This window comes from Gavia stellata, chromosome 1, assembly GCF_030936135.1.
Source record: "Gavia stellata isolate bGavSte3 chromosome 1, bGavSte3.hap2, whole genome shotgun sequence".
Classification (NCBI taxonomy): Eukaryota; Metazoa; Chordata; class Aves; order Gaviiformes; family Gaviidae; genus Gavia; species Gavia stellata.
In genome coordinates, this window is record NC_082594.1 from 81,429,198 (window position 1) to 81,452,701 (window position 23,504).

Here is a 23,504-nt window from a genome sequence, read left to right on the forward strand (position 1 = left end):
TGAAGGCTGTTTTAATTCATTTGTGTGACTTCAACTCAAGACTGAGCAGGCACAATTAAATAGTCAGGAACCACATCTGAAATGCCTGAAAGGCAATAACTAGTATTAGAAAAGCAGTTTCTTAAATATGCTCCCAGAAGTAACTGACCTTGAGAGCATACCTACTCCCTTTCAGCCAGGTTAGTCTAATCCACCTCCCGTTCAATGTCATCTGCGTGGCTTTTGCTCTGAAGCAGACTGAAAGCACCCATACGGTCCATACACCTGAGAGGCAGTTGAGGGAAACTGCCACCTCTCATTGGTGAATCCCAGCATGAATGTAGTGGCTCCTGGGTGACGACTGAGACTATTTCTAAATCCTCTCAGCACAAGGTCACAGAGATTGACTAAAACCATTTCAATTTACAATAGAATCATAGAATATTAGAATAGTTTGGGTTGGAAGGGACCTTTAAAGGTCATCTAGTCCACCCCCCCTGCAAAGAACAGGGACATCTTTAACTAGATCAGGTTGCTCAGAGCCCCGTCCAACCTGACCTTGAATGTTTCTAGGGATGGGGCATCTACCACCTCTCTGGGCAACCTGTTCCAGTGTTTCACCACCCTCATCGTAAAAAATGTCTTCCTTATATCCAGTCTAAATCTACCCGCTTTTAGTTTAAAACCATTACCCCTTGTCCTGCCACTACAGGCCCTACTAAAAAGTCTGTCCACATCTTTCTTACAAGCTGCCTTATATATTGAAAGGCCGCAGTAATGTCTCCCCAGAGCCTTCTCTTCTCTAGCCTGAACAAACTCAACTCTCTCAGCCTTTCTTCAGAGGAGAGGTGTTCCAGCCCTGTGATCATTTTTGTGGCCCTCCTCTGGGCCCTCCGACAGGTTCATGTCTTTCCTGCACTGGGGACCCCAGAGCTGGATGCAGTACTCCAGGTGGGGTCTCACCAGAGCAGAGCAGAGGGGCAGAATCACTTCACTCGACATGCTGGCCATGCTTCTTTTGATGCAGTGCAGGATACGGTTCCTTTAGTTTCCTCAGTCTCCACATCCCTGCTGGCACAGGGTGATTGATTTTGTAAAGGTTCCTTAGTGATTTTGATACTGAGATAGAAACAAAGATCTAAGCCATCTCCTTGACTTAATCATGCAAGAAATATTTATGTTGTTGATATGAACATGAGGGAGTTGAGGAAGCTGCTCTGAACCTCTCTCAACTGTTCATTACTGGGCTCCATGGTGTATCATGACACTGGATTGAACCAACATGTGGGAACTTGAAAGGCACAGTTACATCAGATGTGGATACAAATTTGATGGGTTAGTAACATGTCATGCATAAGCTGGCATCAAGAGCTCAGTCATACCACCATGTAGACATAGTGTTCGGGTAGACCAGAACTGTTCAAAAACAACAGAATGAAAAGAGATCACACCCAAAGCATGAGACTGAGCTAGCTGGAGGTGGGTTTTGATCTTTTAATACTGAAAGAGTTAGGAGGAAAGACAGGTTGTGAAGCGTTTCCAGAATGAAGTAGTTTTCATGTGAAAAAACTGCTGGCATATGCTAGGCAATGCATATTTCTTAATACAGTCATAGCTAAAGTGATGGATGAAAAAAATGTATCATTGTTTCAGGTGGGATTTCTGAAGCAGGGCAAATTACAGGGTCAAAAAATAGATGTTCTTGCAACTGATTTCAAAGTATTAAGACATAGAACAGGTATTTTTGATTCAAAATGGATTTTAAAAGTCCTTATGTTAGTAATATTGTGCGGAGAGTTTGCAAGTCATATACATTGTCTGGATCTAGCTAGATACATGTTTAGAAAAAAGATGAGTTCCAGATGAAGAGTTTGAGGAACTGGCAAGATAAGAAAGCTTTCAAGAGACATCAAGGCTATATATACAGAAGATAGAACAGTCAGAGGAAGATTAAGGGTATTGTTTTACTATACTGAGCTTGACATCTCAATGTCTGGCTGGCAACTTTCAGAGAGATATCAGAGATTTTAATATGGATAGCAGAAGCTTTGGACAGACAGCTGTGTAAATGATAAGCACAAACTAGTTAAACTTGTATTTGGGAAAGAAATAGCCTGGGAAGAAAGAAAGATGCAAACTTTAATGTGCCACATAGAAAACTGGGGATGGGGAGATGGAGGATAAAAAAGATCTCACAAATAGTACACTGGAAAGAACCAAAGGAGAAGAAAATCTCCAGAAGACAACTAAGGTCAATTGCTTCAAAGGCAACTGACATCAGAGAGAATGAAGCTGGAATTCAGGCTTTGACATTTTGTTCAGAAGCAGTACAGACAATAGATGTAATATAGGCTTCTTGACTTGATTCACAACACAGATGTACCACTAGGACTTACAAATGGTCATCATTTTACTTAACTGTGAAACATGTTAAAAGTAAAGCCCAATTCAGTCTGTCACACAGTTTTCAGTTTAAGACCTATGAAGATTCCATTCATCAATCTGAAAGGGGTAAAATAAAATAAATCTTCCTCTAGAGTTTCTGAACAACAATAGTGAATAATCAAGTGCATTTGACTCTTGGGACTATACATATACACATATACATTACATATATACATATATTTACATAAACATATTTTCACTGTCTGCATAGGTTGTATTTTATGTTCAGATAATTTAGACATGTGTTTTGGATTTTGCCATTGAAGCCATATGCTATTTATTAATGTGAAGAAAAATAGTACAGAGACAGAGACAGCTAAAACTGTTCTTCACTGGGCATCAAGGGCAAGGATTAAAATGGTAGATTAGGAAAAAACAGCTAAACTGCTTGATACATTGGCAAGTTCCCTTAGACTGCATTGTGAGCAGTTTTTCAAGTCTGTGCATCCACATCAGGAGGGAAGAAGGCAGAGAAGGGCCTGTGTAAATGACACAGCCAGCATGATGGACCACGGAAAGGATCTTTGTAGCAAGACCACCCTTCATTTTGTTACAGATACAACCTTCAGTTTCTTCAGTGTACAGCAATTAGGCTGGTAATATTGACATATGATATACAAAGGGGAGAAGACCTGGGGGGTGCAGGAACAGACTGCTAGATAGAGTTCACCTCGTATAATTTTAAAGATCTAAACCACAATTATCTATATTTGAATGAGTCTCTCTAGCCCCTGTTCGGAGCCAATTGGGAGAAATAGGCACCTCCAGAATGGAGTCAACTGACCTGATATACGTGTCTTAAAATGAGGTGGTTATTCCTCTTCTTCAACTATAAAGGAAGCTGAGGCTGACTATTCTACGGGTAGATTCCTAGGTTAGGGCAAATGAGTCTGGCTTTTTCTTAATCCTTCCTTTCATTTCCTTGGCTTTTTATAATTTTGGGGTGAATACTCAACATGGCAGAAAAATTCCAGCAGACTTTGGGGAGAGGGGAGTGAGGGGAAAAGCAGATACCATAACATTTCACCAGTGCTGTATAAAAAGTTCAAATGACTCTAACCATGTTATTATTGTGTATTATTTACTTGAGTATGTGTTAAACACTGATTGTATTCACCAGTTACACAGTGATACAGAAATTTCTTGCAGATAAAATATTTCTTTCAGTTATGGCAAGAACCCCACAGCTCTATAAGGCACGTGTGGTGTTGTCCTGTGCATGCATACAGCCTTGCTCTTCCCAGTATTAATCTGTTCACTTATTCTCCTGCAGAAAAGCCAGAAGCCAGCCCTCTGCATGGAAAAGATCCAGTGGTTGGCAATGAGGAGACTCTGTGCTCTCACATTCTTCTGAAATAACAGGGGTATATCTCCTGCAAACCAGGCTAAGAGAATGGGCCCAGGAAGTGTTTTCAAGTGCTTTTCTAACAGTGCTTTGTGACTTTCATTGCAAATTCTCGCTGTTAACAGCAGATGCTTAAAGACCCTGAAAAGCAAAAACCTACCCCGTGTCTCTTCTGTTTTCAATTGAACTGGAATGAGTTATTCTGATTCTGGCATTGAAATCAAAACATTCTAAATTACAGTAATTTGTTTCTCTTTGTGAGTCATTATATACTCTCAGATCGCACATTACTCAGGCCTTCAGTAAGGGTCTAATCCTGTGGGCTTCTTCAGGCCAAAGCTCTCAGTTAAGCGAGCTGGGGATCTGCTCTGTGGAGAACCCATCCCACACCCTGGTGCAGAGCATACTGCGTGCTCTCTAGTCCCAGACACAGTGAGGTCCTCCAGTTCTGTGGTGGGGGAAATACACAGTGTCACTGGCATGAGAAAACATCATTCATTGCTGAGCCTTTGATGTTGATTGCATGAACAGCTTCTGGATGCTCATGGGTAATCTGCCAGGCTGCAATCTGCTGCGGACAGGAGGCAGCCCCAAGGGAGAGGGTAACATGTGGAGTATTCGTCCCCTGGGAAATGGGATTTGGTCCCTGCTCTCCCTCCCCTGGCTGCTCCAGGCTGAGTTCCAGTTGTTCTTTCATTTCAGTCTGCTGCGGTGGCTTTTAACCATTTCTCACTCCCACTTGCCCACACTCTGGGGGGGAGGAATGCAAGGAGAGGAGGTAGCAAATGCATTCCAGTTGTCCTCTGTAGCACCTAATCCTTCCTGGGTTATTCTGGGGCTGCTGGGGGTAATATAGTTGGGATTAAGAGGGAGAGTGTATTGGGTTTATGTGGCAAGGTTTTGGTAGCGGTTGGGCTGCAGGGCTGACTTCTGTCAGAAAAGACCAGGAGCTGACCGCATGTTGGACACAACCAGTTCTAAGACAGACCCACCGCTGCCCAAAGCTAAGCCCATCACTGATGCTGGTAGTGCCTCTGTGATAACATATTTAAGAGAGGGAAAAAAGTCTGCACAGCAGCTGGGAGAGAGAGGAGTGAGAAAATGTGAGAGAAACAGCCCTGCAGACACCAAGGTCAGTGAAGAAGGAGGGGGAGGAGGTGCTCCAGGCACTGGAGCAGAGATTCCCCAGCAGCCCATGGAGAAGACCATGGTGACACAGGTTGTCCCTCTGCAGCCCATGGAGGACCACACTGGAGCAGATATCCACGCTGCAGCCTGTGGAAGACCCACACGGGTGCAGGTGGATATGCCCTGAAGGAAGCTGCAGTCTGCGGAGCAGAGCCCACACAGGAGCAGGTTTTCTGGCAGGAACCATGGCTCACGGGGGACCCACAATAGAGTCCATTCCTGAAGGACTGTACCCCGTGGAAAGGACCCATGTTGCAGAGGTTTTTGAAGAACTGTATCCCGTGGGAGGGAACCACACCAGAGCAAGGGAAGAGCGTGAGGAGGAAGGAGGAGCAGAGACAGTGTGTGATGAACTGACCGCAACCCCCATTCCCCATCCCCCTGTGCCACTCGGGGGGAGGACGTAGAACAGTTGGGAGTGAAGGTGAGCCCGGGAAGAAGGATGGGGTGGGGGGAAAGTGCTTTTAGCTTTGTTTTTATTCCTCAGTATCCTACTCTTACAATTAATTGGCAATAAATTGCATTAATCTTCCCCAAGTTGAGTCTGTATTGCCTGTCGCACTAACTCTTGAAGGATCTCCCTGTCCTTATCTCAACCCATGAGCTTTTCATCTTATTTTCTCCTGCTGTCTTGCTGAGGAGGTGAAGTGAGAGAGCGGCTTGGTGGGCACCTGGCAGTCAGCCAAAGTTAACTGACCACAGAGAGGAATGAAGAAAATCCTAGCACTACTATTTTATGAGGAACATACAATAGTAGCACCTCGAGAAAAAAATTACCTGTAAGGTAATCAAGGCATTCCAACAATTTCTTCTCCCTGGTAAAATCAAGTGCGAAAGTATCGAAAGTATCGTTGAGATTAATTTCAGGAATTAGGACCTGGGAGGATGCAGTTGCCATGGAAACCCTATAATGAAAAGAGAAAGTCTTTTAGCACCCAAGACACAATAACTTTCACACCAAGGTAGGACCTGATCATTATGATTGTTAACGCTTCTCAAAAGCTTGACAAAAACTTCTACATGTATTTTATTTATATGGTTTAAGTTAGGAGCTTCTCCTGCCACTTTTATTTTTGCAGGTAAAAGCTCCAGTAAAATTTTTTATTACTTAGTTTTTGCCCAACATGCAGTGTCAGATAAGTTTTTAACAAAATATTGGTTAAACAATATACTTTGAAATGTTCTTTCTCGTCACTCACTGAACCAAAGTAGCAATCGCACCATATTTATCTGTGTTTTAAGCAATCCTGACAGATGCTTCATCTCTCCCAACCCTTGTTTTCCCAAGCAGTTTCTTGCTCCAGTCTTTCCTTGGCATTGCTGTCCCAAGGGCTTGGTGCAGATCCCCACACCTCCTCAGCTGTTCAGCACAGCACACTGCTGTTAACTTCAAAAAGCACGGGGGGGGATAAAACAAATAGATGTCAGCACAGTTTATTTTGAAAGGCTTTTCCCTGCAAAGCATGTGTGCATACTTACACTTCCACCAAAACTGAAAAGTTTCCTTGCCCACTTCATTTCAGGAGCTACATCCACTTTTTGTCTGTCCAGCCGTACTAATATAGAGAGATGAGCTTTCATAAGAAAACTGCCATCAGGATGTATCTTTCAGACCCTTCAGCCTGATATCTCAAAATATATGTTACTGGAGAGCTGGATACTGGATATGTTTACAGAAAGTTTGGTCCGTTTAAGCAAAGAGGTTGTTAAACCTCATTTGTTAATTGTTTGAGTTTGGAGGTAAACACACAACCATGCACACAAGGTATGTCAGTTATCTGTCATTCATGGCACATGTCAGATCAAAATATTTTGATTGCTTCAATTAACAGTTTCCCAAATCAGAGTATTTCTCTGTAGACATGACTCAAATGGCTCCAGGCCAAATGCTTACTAAAAACTATGTTTTCATATTTTTCTTGTGTGGTATTTCAGTAAAATGCAGTTAGGAAAGTCAAAAACTGAGCTGCACATCTCATTGTCTTTTGCATAATTTTCAAAAGCTGAGCTGAGGAGGTTTCCTAGTCAATAATTCATGTTATACAGTTTTCAGCACCGTTTCTCTTGCAACTGTAGTTGTAGAGCTAAGTTTAAAGTAGATCCTAGTAGGCATAGTACAGATGGGGGTTTTTTAGAGAGGATAATTGAAGTGTCTTTTGCCCCATGTACTTAGAGGGAAAAATTCCCTGAGATCTTTCACTTCTTTTTTTTCCTCCCCCACCCCTCCCACCCCCCAGTAGTTCATCTGCAGTTACGCTATGGTGTTTTATATCTAGTAGGAAAAAAAGACATGCATTTCTTGTAGGCCTGTCTTAGGGCAAACATCTCTACAAAATTAACAACGGCTTTCTTGAGAAACCAGCAAGCAGGTATATGAGATGAAGACCTTCTTTGAATATCTCCATAAAGCACATATTTATTGTGAAGAAGACCATATCACCAGGCCCTTTTGGACTTTGTTTGGGGATATGCAAAGGATGCACCGTGAGTATGCGTGTTAAAGCCAGTTTTCAGTGAGCCCAACAGTTCGCAGTTTCCACTGTATTAAGTTCAGAGGACTGAATTTCCTCTTGTACTTCTGCCTGCTCTATCTGACACTGTGCTTGGTTGGAAAGGGTTTTTCTAGGATAAATGCATTGCACCCACTGTAAATAATGCACGACCTACATCATTGTAGTGTGTGTAATATCTTTGCTGCACATAGTCGCCTCTTGTGCTTACAACAGAGAATATTATACTGCAATTACTTTGAAATATGTGCATGAAGAAATGCAATGAGCATAATTTCAGGAGACTGTTTTAGCTGCTGGAGCTCAGGGCCCTGGTGAGACTGTTACATCAGCAGTCTAGAAGCAAACAAGATATTGCTCACCGCATGAGAACTAAGAGAGTTACTTGTGGGGAGTAATTTATTAATCAGATTTAGTCTCTTTCCACTTGCAATTTGTCTGCAAGCACTTGGTGCGTTTTTCCCCTCAGTTTTATTCACTGCTTGAAATGATTCTCTGATTTTCAGGGCATTCACCACCATCTCATTACAGACAGCAATCTGCGATAGCCAAGAATTAGATTTGATTGGGCACATATGTCAGCTGGTCTCATTTCTGCTTTCTGAGTGTCTCTCCTGTGACTGTATTTATGATGCAACTGTTCATGTTTACAAGGTGAAAATGGAGCTTCTCTGAATATTCTCTGGTAGTCAGTTAAAAAGCTTTGTGTCTCCACAGGTTTCTGCCCTACATCTCATTCCACCAAATAATGAAAAAAGGCCAGATCCTCACCTTTTTGCTCATGATACTCATGTGGTAGTTCTACTATCAGCTTCAGCTGGGAAAAAGAAGTGCCACAGTGTAGCTTGGTGACAGAATACAAACCAGGGTCTGAGTCTGACAGATCAAATGTAATCCATTGCCTTGCCTTGCCTACCCTTCCTTTACCTTGCCTTGCCTTTCTCAACAGATTTTCAATTCTCTGAACCTGTAACAAGCAACCCAGTGTTGCTGGTTTATTTATAAATTGATTAAATAGCTTTGGTGAAGCCTGATATTCAGAGAATCTGCATTCAGCACTCCAGAGTAAGTGACGACTTAAAAAAACCATAATAACAGCAGGGAATTTCATGCTTCAGATTAGGTGAAAATTAGGTGGACAATGTGAAGATATAATGTGAAACCAGAGATAAAAAAATAGCTGAATAAATGAGCATACTTTTTAATAGTTTTCTTCTTCATTGTCCAGATACATTCTCCTGCTTTTTATTTGTCTTACTGATGGCTAAACAGCTGATAATTCCAACAGAGTATTTTTTCACCAGAAAATACTGCTGAAATTCAGCGGCAATGTTTCAGCATTCACAGTGTTGCACTGAAAACCAGGCCACATTTTCTGACAGCACAGTTTCCTGGAAAGACTTCCTCCCTTGTCTTTGGGTCCTTGACATATCTGGCATGCTTAAAAGAAGCTAGGATCCTAGAAGTAGTAAAAATGCCCTGCATCCAGGGACCCAACACAGCAGCTGCCATAACTTCCTGACACTCAAGCTGTTGAATCTCCAACTCTTTGAGTGGGCTACCTCAGACATGCATGTTGCAGGTTCCCAAAGTTACACATTTTGTTACCTTGCCACTTGCTATTTTGTGAAGAATATGATCATTCCAAATTTCTTCTAAGGAATGTACTAGCTGCCTGATTTCTTTCTCAATCTCAGAATTTTTCATGGAGTAGGAATTTCAGCCTCCAGAAACCTGATTTTTTTAGTGTGTTTAGCACCAGATGTCTTCTTGGCATCTGTGCTACCTCCTTCAATTGTGCATGCTATTACTGTTCTAACTTTTATTTTGCATCTTTTTTCAACTGCTCCACTTTTCTAAGGGATGTTTTGGTTTAGCGTTACAGTAAGGTCCTTCCCACTCTGGTACAGCAGAAAGTAGTGCTTTGGGGGAATGTGTCAATTCACCCCCCTCTCTTTGACCACATTTGTGGTGGGACAAGACAATATGGCAACTATGACAACCCATCTGCCTTAAATCGAGGTTTTTCTGTTTATTGAGAGGAACATCTTCTTTACCTTTCAGTGATATTTTTAGCAGTTTGCAGGAAGCGAGCGTGATCATTCTCTTTCAGCGACTGTTCAGCCTGAGAGATGAGGGATGTCGAGCGCTCAATGCACTGTTTGCAGTTTGCAATTTGCTGAGCCAGTTTTCTCAACCTCACCACCTTGAGTGAAAACAGAAGAAAGCAGTCACATCTCTAAGGTCACAAATCATGATTGCATTTGCACTTCTGAGGCAAAGCTGGAATGCAAAGGGAGAGTTAGGATGAATGGCTTTGCTGACAAGAGCTTCTTTCACACTAGCTTGGTGGTGAGCCCCATGTAGCCACGTAACATTTTTAATCAGAGGACAGGCACATCCTTTCTGCCTCAGTATTTTCCACATGGAAAACAACAGGGGAGAGCCAAAACAAGCACAGCTGGCCTATTTTCCAGCAGAAGAAACGTCATTTCCTGGTACTTTCTGCTTACATGATAACTAAAGGCTATTTAGATAACAGTTTCCCTGAAGTGATGAGATCTGCATTAAAGGCAGCTTATAGATTAACTACTTTTTTTCTATTACTGAGTTGAGTTTCATAAAAAATAACCTGAAAATAAAACTTGTCGGAAAGAGTCTGTTCAATTCTACTAACAATACACACCTGCCCTTTTCGTTATGTGCTTTTAGTCAAACAGGGTGTTTTCTTGTTGGATATTTTTAACTGGACAAGAGCACAGTAGTGCTGGAGAGCTGATTATTATTACTGCAAACATATGTGCTAGGGATAAACACAGTAGAGGTGACTGTAATCATTAGCTGAAAGGTTAGGGAGGGGCACCGTCAATCCGTCACTTAAAGACAATGTTGGCTAACAAAACTTGTAGTTCCTGAAAGGTCTGGGAGTCCTTCCCATTGTTATCACATCAGGATCACAGTTTGAACAGGAGTAAGAAATAGGAAGGAAATGAAACAATTCTGAAATTTAGAAAGGTGCTAAGACCCAGTTACATGCAAAATGAGGAAACCAACAACCAAGTGGATTGGCAGAAATATCCAAATTTATAATCAAGAGAACGTTCCCAATCTCAGCAATTAGGGCACAAGTTATGAAGCTGCGGAGTTGAATTTCAGATATAATTACACCCTAAGCAGAGATAAGGGTATCTTAGTGCACCTGCCCAACAATAGAAACCAGTAGGAAAATAAATCTTTTGGAAAACTTTCAAAAAGAAAATACTGGCCAAATGAGTAGTGCTGTGTAAAATTGGTATTTCTTCTAAAGGTTGAAACAATAAAGGGAGAAAAATGGTGGAAAAACATAAAGATTTTGATAATGCTTATGAACTGATCAGCTTCTAGGATGAACTAACGCCATAATGTTTTCTCTAACTGCGGATTTGTAGAGATTACAATTTGGTCTACACCAGTGTAACCAGGAAAAAGTTCACTGCAGTATTAAGTAGCTCATCTCTTCATTTATTTATTAATTAACAAAACAAACAATGAACTGAAATAAATGTTACCTTGTGAGCTTTTAGCAATCTGAAGGCATGTCATGATTTGTGACGTCTACATAAGAACTATTTTTTATTTGCTTCATTCTTTTTTACATCTTCTTCAAGAAGACAATCAATGATAAACGTTAAAAGTAAGAGTCTTGTCTCACCCAATCCCCACCCACCACCCCAATGGCAGGAATGACATCTCCACTAAAATTATCTAGTCTCTTTCATATTTAAGTGGTTTTTTCCTGATACACCTGTGTGGGATTTTATAGGTTTTGGATGATAGGTGATATTAAGGATGGAGTTACACCACATTGTCAGACTCGTGTGTCTGAATCTGCAGCCTTGCAGCTACAGCTAGAACACTATACCTGAGTGTCTCCAGCTCTGTAGCCATAACTATAGTCCTATAGACAAACTTGCCTCACACTACCTTTCAGGAAGACTCTTAGCCACAAACCCTCTTAAAAGAAGGTACATTGGGCAGAATTCCTGTGGCTTTTCACATGGGTCTCTTGAATCCCTGAAATCTTTCAACATATACAACATCTGAGGCAAAGCATTCCAGGTCTTTACTGGACGTCCATTGGTATCATTTTTGGTTGAACAAAGTAGAACAAAGAATGGGGATAGATTCTGATATCAGCTATATTCAAATAAATTTGGAGTCCATTGTATTGTAAATATTCCATGCTCTAATAGACATTAGAATATGTCTTTGCAAGCAATAGATTTTTTAAAAGCAACTCATGTATACAGCACAAATCCAAATGAATGGGAAGTTTTCTACTTCATTGGAAGCACAGTTGGTCTCACTGCATATAGAAATAGAGTTGAAACAATAACGCAGAAGACCATCTTTTCCATTTTGAAGGGAATTATATTTTGTTAACAGAATGATGAAATTCAGGTTCTGTTACCCAATGGACAGAACCTGTGGTTTCAAACATGTTTAAGTCAGCCCTTGCCTACAGGCTTTGTATTTCAAGTTAATTGGAATATCATGACAGCTGCATGAACCATTTAACCTGCCCTTGACTTTATTCCTTTCCTGAGCTTTTCCCACACAAGAAGAGTTTGTATTTGACTTAGTTTAGCAGCTAAAGAGTAAATACCAGATACCTAGAAAATAAGAACATTAATTCAACTCTAATGTGTTTCTGAGTTAACAGGTAGCTAGCAAAATGCATTGAAACTTCAATATCAGAGATTTTTCCCGCTCAATATGTTTGACGCTAATAATCATTGTACCTCAGTAATTAAAAATGTACACTTCATTTAATTTCCTGCATGTTTTTGAATATTTTTTTGTAAATAAGTTAGACTACCTATTCTCAAGAATGACAATGACTGAAAGAAATTCTTTATGTGATATTATTTTAATAAAAAATTAAAGTATCTAGACTAAAATATTCATGTAGATAATTGCCAGCCATGATACCAAATGTTGTGACACTTTGTGAAAGTGAAAACTTCAGGGGAAACACTGTCAGACATGTAACAGAGTGAAGGTATCATTAATTAGGGATAATTTTATAATTATTTACTGATGGTGACATCGTTTCTGTGTTTATCCTTAAAAATCATAATCACATGTAGTAAGTGAAATGCAAAATAAACTGTTGAGGTCTAGCATAATAATCTTGATATATTTCATTACTTTTTACATGAAAGTAACAGTAGCCCAGGACTACAGGACTACATAAGGACTTTTACAACTTTGTATTAGTAGTACCTGAGGTCAAAAAGCCGTAGGCATGAGGAAACAGTGTTGACCTACTTGTGATCAAAAGAAAACCTTTTACCTTTCCTTCCTTGATTTTAGTTCCAATTATTTGTCGTCTTTGCTGGATTATTTCAATAAGCTGGTCACATTCTTCCATCAGCTTGGTTTCTTGGCGGGATGCATTTACCTACAAAGCAAACCATTATGATTAACAAAACCTTTTTTGACATTTTCCTTTTTCTTTTTCTAATTTTAAAATTGTAATTTCTAAAATGTTGGTTTGGGTGTTTTTTGCTCCTTTCTGTGTATAATCTACATGTTATTTTGCTTTCCCTGTCTTGGATTTTGTGAAATACTGAAATGTCTGAATGTCTTTTTTGTAGGAGGTAGAACTTGCAAATAGATACTCATCAGTGTATTGGATTTGCGTGGCAAGGTTTTGGTAGTGGGGGGACTACAGGGGTGGCTTCTGTGAGAAGCTGCTAGAAGCTGTTGTGAAGAACTGCAGCCTGTGGGAAGGACTCATGTTGGAGATGTTTGTGAAGGACTGTCTCCCACGGGACTGACTCCACACTGGAGAGTGTGAGGAGTCCAAGGAGGAAGGAGTGGCAGAGACAGGATGTGATGAACTGACCGCAACCCCCATTCCTGATCCCCCTGCACTGCTCAGGGGGAGGAGGTAGAGAAAATCAGGAGAGAAGTTGAGCCCAGGAAGAAGGGAGGGGTGAGGGGAAGGTGTTTTTAAGATTTGTTTTTATTTCTTATTATCCTACTCTGATTTGACTGGTAATAAGTTAAACTAATTTTCCCCAAGTCGAGTCTGTTTTGCCTGTGACATTAATGGTGAGTGATCTCCATCCTTATCTTGACCCACGAGTCTTTCATTATATTTTCTGTCCCCTGTCCTGCTGAGGAAGGGGAGTGATAGAGTGACTTTGGTGAGCACCTGGTGTCCAGCCAGGGTCAACCCACCACAATCAGGTATTTCTAACTCAAGCGAGAAAAGCCTAGCCCTGTGAGTACTGAGTGATGTCAGTTATAGCAGACAGCAGTGAGAAGCGAAGGTTCTTCAGGAGGTACTTAACACATCACAGTTTCAAGCTGTATACAGGACTGCAGTGAATAGTAATGCATGTAAGAGCACAAGTACTGAATCAGACAGTCCATCTAGTGCAGCATCCTGTCTCTCACATCTGCTAGTAAAGCATCTTAAGAAGAAGTCCCAACATGTATGATGATCCCCATGAATCATTTTCTCATCCTCCAACCATTTGCATCTCAGAGTCTTCTTGAACCAGACACAATTTCTACATCATTACTAATCCTCAGAAGAGTTATCTTCTGTGGATTTATTTAGTCTCTCCTTCAACCCCTGCAAATTTTAAGTATCCCCACCATCCTACAAGAATGAGCACTACAGCTTAACTCACAGTTAAGTGAACAACTGCCTCCTTTAGAGGGATTTGAACCTGTCTCCTTCCAGCTGCATTTAATGATCCCAAGTTCTTTTACTGGAAAGGACAGTGAACTACTGATACCTATCCACAATCTCCATGCTCTTTGTGCTTTCATAGATCACTGTTTTGTCCTCTAGCAGGACTTCTTTTTTACATTGAAAAGTCTTAAGTGATTCAGTTTTTCCTTGTATGAAAGACATACTATGCCTTCAGTCCTCCTTGTTTTTGTTTTTCTTCTCTGAAACTTTGCCAGGTCTATCATCCCCTTTTTGATATGGGGAACAGAACTGTACTAAGTACTCTAGGTGCAAACAAGCTATGGAGTCATACAGTGGCACGATATGTTCTCTGCTTCACCTTGATTACTTTCATAATGATTCTTAATGTTTGATTTGCTGAATTTAACACTTGAGAAGATTGTTTATTATTTTCAGTCTCCATATAGTGGTTCCTGAAAGATTCAAATCACCAAAGATCCAAGCGATATTACCAAGTCATGTGTATTGACTGTCGTTATTATTACCACTTTGCCTCAGCAATGAATCAGATAGAAAATAATAGCTGTGCTCATGTAGCTTTCTACAGTATAAATATATGAGCCAGTGAAACTGTTTTTAATGCAAAAAACCTCACAAAGGGTATTAGCTTTCTATGGAAAATATTGATTATTATCAAAAAATAAGAAAACTTAAACTAGAAAAGTTTTGGTTCTCAGCTGAAAATGTTTTGTTTCTGGAGGACACTGATTTTTTTCAGTGAAAAGTCAACATTCTGTATGACAAGAAAAATGTACTTCCCCACCAGTAGTAGTATGAATAGCTTACACGTATGTGTAAAGAGTCAGAGAAAAAGGCATAAAGTTCTAATCATATCTAGAATAAATAAAAAATTAAAGGGGTGATTTCAGAGCTGTGTTTCCACACACGCTTTGCTAAGAGGGTAAAGCAGCCTTCAGGCCTGGCCAATTATTCCTAGAGAGATGTCACCTTTTCCATTGGGCTAGTAAGAGCTAGTAGTGAACAACAACAGGGAACAGTTCCAAGTGACAAGTAACATATTTCTCCCCTTGGTTATTTTTTAGTCTGATGAGCCCCTTGATCTGCCTCAGCCTTCTTTCTTTTCTTCCAACAATGTGTTTAAACACGCATTTACCTGTAAGCATATTATGGAGCTCGTTAAGATTAAGCAAATGATTATATATTCAAATTTGGACTAGGGCCAATTTTACAAATAACCTTCGTATGTGAAATACCTTGTGTCCTCCAGGCAAAGAGGGGATTTGTTTACAAAGATCTGCTTTCACTAAGGTCTTGGATTATCCTTCTCAAACCTTCATAAAATTACAGTTGGATTGCATATTTTACAGGCTTAGTTATTAATTAAGATAACAGGATTATAAAGAGAAAATATATTTGTTTCTGGAAGGGATTGGATGGTACTGAAAGTGCTGGGGAGAGCTGCATGCAGTAGGTGAAGAGGTAGAAAGTACTGCCACCATGCACTTTTAGGTGCCTATTTATCTCCTTACGTTATCTGTTTGCTCTGCCTGGCTTCCCACCATGGTCCATGAAGAGAGACAGACCATCGAGCAGCTCACCCGAAGCCTCTGGTAGTGCCAGTGTCTCTTCATTGACCACTCAGGGAGCCTAGAAGAACTAGTTGATCAACACTGTTGCTCCTATTCCCCCTCTTCTTGTCAACCCACCACCCTGGCTGCATCACACCCTCTCGTCATGCACCGTACTTTGACATGAAACTCTGCAAAGCTGTTTTCAATGAGCCATCCGGTGCACCAGTTTCCTCAGCCATGACTCCAGTTTCACTAGTGGTCTGAAATTCCACCACAGAGCACGGAATCTAAATGGGCTCAGTCAGGGACAATGTTCACATCACACACACACATGGGCACAACTCCTTCTGTGTCGATACTGAGGTCTGCTGACGCCAGAACCAACTTTGGTACTTAATTACGGTAACACTTCACAGGATTTTTGAGTAGCTTCCACTCAAAGTGTTACTTCTATCACCACTTACATGACGAATTCATTTTGTTGAGCAGATCTAATTAATCTCTGGGGTAACTGTCATGAAACATGAGTTACAGGAAGGTTAAGTCAACATTGTTTCATTTAATGCTCTGGTTGGTTTGAATAACAACATATTAATTAAATCTCAACTTAAAAAACTCTAGACTAAGAAAAACAAAATGCTTTGAAAAAACCTTTGGATTTCTTATGCACTGACTGCAGACTTCCCTTTTCCTTTGAAATTTGAAAAGTATACTCTTTTATAAACTTTATAAACTTTTATAAACTTTCCAACTTTATAGCTTGCACAAACTTATTAAAAGTGAAAAGAATATTCCAAAATTATTTGATATGTCTGCGCTTTGTATGAAAAAAACCCATTTAATCTAGGGGCTTTTCTCAAGTTGAAGTACTCCTTAATCAAATTTTCAGCCTACAAGGCCTCTGATTCAGTAATAACTTTATAATTGAGCACATGCCTAACTTTAAGTGCACCATATTAGCTGTGGCCCTAAAGGACTATTTGTGAGATTACCATTGAATATTGTTTACTTGTATGTTTCTGAGGAGTCATATGTCAGACCAAAGAGCCACAGGCACGGAGCAGGGCTCAGCTGTACAGGTGCTACAGGAATACCAGAATAAGGCTTTGCTTTCTGCCTGAGTCCTTTGATGAATAGCAGCCTTGACAATAACTTCCAGCTGGGGCTGGCCAAGGAATGAGAGTTCTGTCTGGTGCAAACATTTGAGATTTTACGTTCTACATTTTTCCACATTAAAAACAAGCCCTCTTTCCAAGGAGTTCATTAAAAGAGACTGAGAGCTGCATTAGAAAGGTCTGGAGACCGTGTCGCTCACTTTGGTTGTGGGAGGCTCTGAATCATGTAGAGAGCAGACTTAAATCTGGGCTTCCTCCATCCCTGATGAATGTTGACTCCTTAATCTGAGGTATCTATTGCCTGAGAGTTTATGCAGGACTTGGGGACACCTTTCTGTAGAAAATTACACGGACATCAACACACTTAGTTTTGACATCAACAAATGCCTTAAAAATCCGTGTCCAGAACTACTGCGAACTTAAAGCTTTGTGTTTCATTAGTGTCATTTTTATAAACTTCTCTTCCGTGCCACAAAACAGTTTTAAAACTGACAGGGAGGCTTGTTATGATTTAGCAAAAATGATGACATTTTCTACTACAAACAAGCAAGCAAGGACTGATTCTAGTCCTTCTGCTTTTGTGGGGAATTTATTCCTATTTCTGTAATATCTGAAGACCTCAAACAGACAGTTTACTGAAAAAAAAATATTTCAGGGTTCTTTCCAGGTTTTCCAGACAGATGGATAGGGACTGCTAGCCTTTGCCTCAGGGAGTGGGTGTAGAAAAAAAAGAAAAATGGGGGTTCCTCAGATGTCTGACAGGGAGCTGGAAACAACAAGCCCTCCCGTCTCAAAGGGGAGAGCAGGCCAGATGTTCCCAGCTCCACAAGCTGAGAACTGCTTTGGAAAGTGTTCTGCTCTCTGCAGAGGCTTCCTTGGCTTTCATCTTCCGAGACCTGAGTTGAATTGAAGCTTAGGTCATAAGAAAATGAATGTGGTGGTTTCAAAGTCCCCAGCAGATGTTTGGGAAATCACAGAACTACAACATGGCTAGAGGTTCAAGGTTACAGTGGAGCTTCCATGGTTAATTCAAAGGCAAACAGAGTGTCAGAGGGTTAGACTCATACCCACGAAAACTTCCTCAACTAATATACTGGAATCAGAGGATTTTTTAGTGTCTCACCAGAATTTTCCTCGCAGGAGCAAAACTCTCCCTCTGAGATTCCTTATGGGTGAGGCAATTTTGTATTCAAGTGGAAATGCACGTGTGTCTTTTCGGCAAATAATCTCTAAATGACAAGCGAAATAAGACACCCTAAATTAGATGTGGTCTGCTTTTTTAAGACTATGCTGTCTGGGATAAATTCATCAAAACCAGAGTACTTTTTATTCACTAGTCCTCCACTGGTTATGCAAAATGGAAGAAAGTAGGTTGTAGAGTGAGGCTGGTCTTTGGGAAGTGAGGTATGAATTTGAGTTTCATCTTTACTATTTAAAAATGGTGTCAATGCCTCAAAAATTAATTTCTTTGCAGTTGTGGCCATGCAGGTAAAGAAGAGATTCAGCTTTTTTTTATGGGTTTGATTTGATGGTTATAGAATTGCTATATATTCGCAAATAAACAAAAACGTCAGAAAAGCAAATTGCAATGATTCCACTTAACAACTGTAATATCATTGCCACTCTAGATGTTGAGCCTGAATTCCTTCTTACACCAAACCCAGAAACTGAGGAAAAAAAAAATCTAAAATTATGACATATAATGGCCAGTACCTGTTTACTTTAGGAAAACTTTCTTCATTTTCATGTAGATGTGGAACACATTTTCTTTGATTAGAGTCTCTAGATGAATTAAAGGATTATACTCATCTAAAGAAAGAGGCCTATTTACTTCTTAATTACTCCATGTTGTAAAGTAAATCACTTTTCTTCATAGAGTCACAATACATTGAAGTCATATTTTAACATCATCAATGTTTCATTTATTTATTTGACAGAAATACAAAGGTTAATGATTAATGCTAACTTATGAAAACATTTCTTCCCTTTCTTTTTATAGATAGCTAGGCTGAATGAGAGTCATGGATTAAAACTTCTTTCATTTCATATCCCTGTTTGATATTATGGTTTATTCAGTTTAGTCTTCTGTAGAGCAAAAGCAACTTTTGGAATAAAGCTTTTTCAGACTTCATCTAGTCTATGCGTAAAACTGATTTTATCTATAATGGCAAACTGTGCCTTTGGAAATACGTGATATTAATCAGCTGCCATCTGATCATCTAGAACTCCTTTATTCTGAATTGGCCCAAGAGAAAAAGGAATGGTCACTTCCCATTTCAAGTGTGCCCGAGGCTTTGTTTTTGTTTGCATTCCACATCTATCTCTAACTAGGAGACCTGTGTTTAGAGGCAGTCTCAGAGCAGGTTAAACAAAGGTCAGTGCAAAAATACAGCAACTTACTCTGGCTACCTAGGAATTTTGTGAATGAAGAATTGATTAGGCCAGGATAGCTAAACTACTTTGGGTCAGGCTGATAAGACTATCTGCCCCAATCTTGACTAAAGGTAAACCTTTTTAGAAGTTTGAAATACTCATGTTATTTATTAAAATATTATTTTAAAGTTTTTTGTCCCCCTGTGCTTTCAAGCACATTGCTGAGAAACTAACCAGCAAGATTCCTAGCAGTCCTCTAGTGACATTTGCAATCTAATCACAAAAAAAAAACAATCCCAGAAGTTTCATGGAAAACAAATTGTTTTTACAAGAATTCCATTAAAAACATAAAAAATCTTAAACTCAGATGATCTGGAAAGTTCTCATAAAGAGCTACTCCAGACATGCTTATGCTGACAGCTGTAAAGCCCATCGACTACTTGCTTCAACGAACCAAGTATTGTTTTTATAAAACGCAAATGCAACATCATATTGGAACTATAGCTGACATTTCTCAGGATAGGAAAGCACGCTGGAGAAAAGGCATTTATTGAGAGACAAACCACAGTTTCACAACTGGGTCAAACTGCTCTGGGATCATACTGCCAAAAAGAAAGAAGTTATTCCCCATTTTCCTTACATCCACAGAAGCCGGTGAGACCACCTGGGGAAATGGCTGGGCTGAGCTCACCTGGCTGATGTGCATGTTGCACAAACACGTGGGAATCAGGTAGAGAAACACAATGGGGAGGGCAGAAGCAGAGGTGGGGAGACTTTTGGCAGCAATGAGGCTTAAGATCAGATTAAGCTGTTTGTGAAACTAAACCCTAAGAGGGATGTGTTTTTTTAAGATGCAGTAAAAGGGTCGTATTAATCATTTATTTTCAGTCATTATTTTTGTCCTTTATGTTAGTCCTTTCTTTGAACCTAAATAATGAAAATATTTTTTGAATTGAAGAATATTTACTTATTTATTGTTTCTGTTTTGTTTTTCCTGCTGACATTAAGCATTTGTTTCACGTTGAGCAAAATATTCCACTTGGTGTGTTTCATTTAGGGTAGAAAACCAAAAACAATTAAATAATCACTGAAGTTCAAAGGACTGCCCATCCTTTGATGAAGATGAAGCCAGTGCCCTTGTAACCAACAGTTCAGTATGCAAAACTCTCATCCAGGATCCGGGGTCTTTAGCCTAGTGTTTAACATACTCACTAGAGGACCAATACCTTTGGTCTCCTTGCTGCTCTAATTGCTGTTTAGCTATTTATGTTAGGCAGAAAAAGGAGGAACTCAGGAGTATTTTGTTCCCATAAAGGTAAATGTCTCAAAGACAGAGGGTTCCAGAGGGTAACAACATTTTGACTGACAAGTTATATTCTCTAATGGCAGGCACAAAATATTACCTGCTGCATTATTTAACCAGTGATTAACAGTGAACTAAACCCCATTTTCTAGTCTAAGGACAAAGTTTTGCAGGAATATCAGTCTAACAATAATGTGAGCACATACACGTATATGGATGTGAGACAGAGGGAGAGATGGAGCCAATGGGAACTAGCTGCCTTAACAGGCAATGGCAAGCACTGCTATTTATATACAATCTGTGTGACCTGTCAGCATAATTATGACTCCCATTTCCAGAAGTTACAAAACAATTGTAGGTGCAATAACCTATTCCAGCACGTACATAATCTGTACATAAATTGTATGCATAAGTTCTGCAGTTCTATATATACATAGGACCAATTGTACATTTAATTAGTAATTTGTGAAAACAATTAAATAATTCTTTAGGCAAATAATATTTGACTACTAGGCTAGGGCTTACTGGACATCCTTGAATGAATATTCCGTATTGCCATATGCCATGCAGCATGTTTTGTCAGTTTTTATTCCTGAAGTTTCTCTTTTCTCTGATGCTATATAAAATTAAGACTGATTAAAGCTTACCTGAGTTTTCCATTGAATGAAATCAACTTTTATGAGAGTGGAATTAAGTGTAGAACTAAAGGAATTAGGAATCAAAAGTAGATTATGCCATATATTTCATCCAAATAATGTTAATAGAGAAAGTGTCCCTTGTACTCTGTCTCATTAGAAACCGTCTTAGGAAAAAAATGCTGTAAAACCCTCCTTAGGGTTTTATGCACATCATGAAGTTTGTTAATTAGTCTCTTATTGAGAGTAAGAACTCCCAATTTCCTTCAAGTCCTATTTTCCTGTCTATTTCACAAATCAAAAAATGTCAGTTACTTCTAGCGCTTAGATATAGCAAATAAATTTAGCTGCTGAACAAGCACCTTCACAAAAATGGAAGATACTGGGGCAGAGGAAAAAGCAACTTTCGATGGAGCTATTTTCCAAGTTATCTGCCCCACATATTTCACAGTCGTGGTAAACACTTGTTTAACCCATTGCCCCCTTCCTACTATGTAAAAAAACCACCAGCAAAGTAGGTTCCTTATTCCAAACTACTAGTGGTCACCTTTGTATGACTACGAAGGCCATTTGTTGCTGTTCAGACACCAGGATTTACATACAAGCTTTCTTCCTAAATTTTCCTAATGAGAATTTCTCAGTTTACTTGGGCTTTGACTGAAATGGTCCGAAATCTCAAGAAGGAGTGAGTACCATGAAACTTAATGAAAACAGAGTACTCACTGTTTTTATTGTCACAGACAAAGCCTCTTTATTGTTTGAGTGTCCTCAGGAATCATGCTGACAGTGAGTTTTGATTTTGCTGTCCCTCAACTAACAGAAGTGCTATATGTATCTTATATAAAAACTGATGGAGACATTTTGTCGCAAAATTTGAAGACGCTATCTTGTAGCTGACATCTTACCAGAAACTCGAATTTTCATTATTTATAATTTTCCCATTTGGCTCATTTCTTTTTGATCAGCTGCACAAAAAAAGGCAACAGCAGGATTCTCCAGGTGCTGCCATCTTTTCTTCATCACTTTTGCATTACTGTTGTTACACTGATTTAAAATGTGTCTGATACATGCGAGTGTTCAGTATCTGTGCCAGCGAAATAAAGGGTCTTTCAAAATGCTACTTTTTTTTCAGGTGATTATATAACATGGCTATAAAAAACACCCTTTGACACACACAAAACCAATTTTTGACTGGGAACTTTATGCTGAGATTTAGCCTGCAGCAGATCTTTAGAAGTGAGCTAGAAACTGAGCATTTCCATTACAAACAGGAAGAAAAGGATGCAGCAGTTTGAGGGTTATAGTTAGAGGAAAATGCATTCCCTTCTTTATACAACCAAAAATGATTTTGCAGTGGTGTCCAGAATTTGCTTCCTATGACATTTAGTGAATTGAAAACAAAACAAAACAAACAGAAAGACTGAGATACAGATGTTATAAAGCTGTCTACAAGCAAAACCTATTTCCTTTTCCCTCCCTGCTAGATAATTGCTCCAATTTTTCCTCCAGCTGAGTTCAGATTATGTTTCTGCCTAACAGATGAGAGAAGCTTCATGGTATTGACTATATAACAGACGTTTAATCATGTATTTCCTAGAAGAGATGAGAAAAAAGTCCAGAAACAAAACTCAAATTGCTTAGAAAAAAGTAACTGGCAAAAGAGGCTCATGCTCAAATTTGTGCCTTATGCCAATTAATGTCATGATTTAAAAGACATTTGCAGAAGCCTCACACACTTATAGAAGCAATGTGCCTTCGAAACTATGACAAAGAAGCAAATTTCTTGTGACATAGCACTTTGTCAGCCAGAGAAACCTGTGACACTGAGACCAAGGGGAGAACCTAAGCGCTTACGGTGTTAAATCCTTCCCTGATTCAACTGAGAAGTGGCTAAATCCGGAGTTGCGTACAGCTGGCAAAGCCACAGGTCAGCAGAGCAGGATGCGGCCCCCATTGCCTTGCATGTGGCGGGCACGCAGCAGAGGGTGGCAGTGCTGCAGCACGCAGAGGGGCAGGTAGGGGAGGTGAGCCAAAGGCCACCCTGGGGCACCACAGTGCTGATGCCCCTCCAGCACACGGTGGGAGGCAGGACCTGGCGGTGGGTTGCTGTGGTCACAGGGATGCTGTCACCCAGGGATTAACCTGTACTGCCAGATCCTAGGCCCGTCAATCCCAATGTTACAACAGTGTTTTTGGATGATTTGTCCAAGGCTCCTACAGAAATTTTCAGATATTCACACGAGCAATTTGCGTAGCACATTTGTTACGAGCGAATTACTGCAGCCTTGTTTCATCCAGTGGGACCAGATCCAGCTAAAGCCTCTTCTC

The 23,504-nt window shown here is 40.0% G+C and overlaps 1 protein-coding gene across 2 annotated transcripts in view; it reads right to left on the reverse strand.

Moving 5' to 3' along the window:
- MID1 (midline 1) overlaps positions 1-23,504 on the reverse strand; it is a 101,138-nt gene that overhangs the window by 17,233 nt on the left and 60,401 nt on the right. For both annotated transcript variants that reach the window (XM_059818626.1, XM_059818617.1), the window contains exons 3-5: positions 12,803-12,910; positions 9,525-9,673; positions 5,735-5,862 (exon numbers count right to left, since the gene is read on the reverse strand). In XM_059818626.1, the coding sequence (XP_059674609.1) occupies positions 5,735-5,862; positions 9,525-9,673; positions 12,803-12,910 (385 nt within the window). The remainder of the gene's footprint in view (positions 1-5,734; positions 5,863-9,524; positions 9,674-12,802; positions 12,911-23,504) is intronic.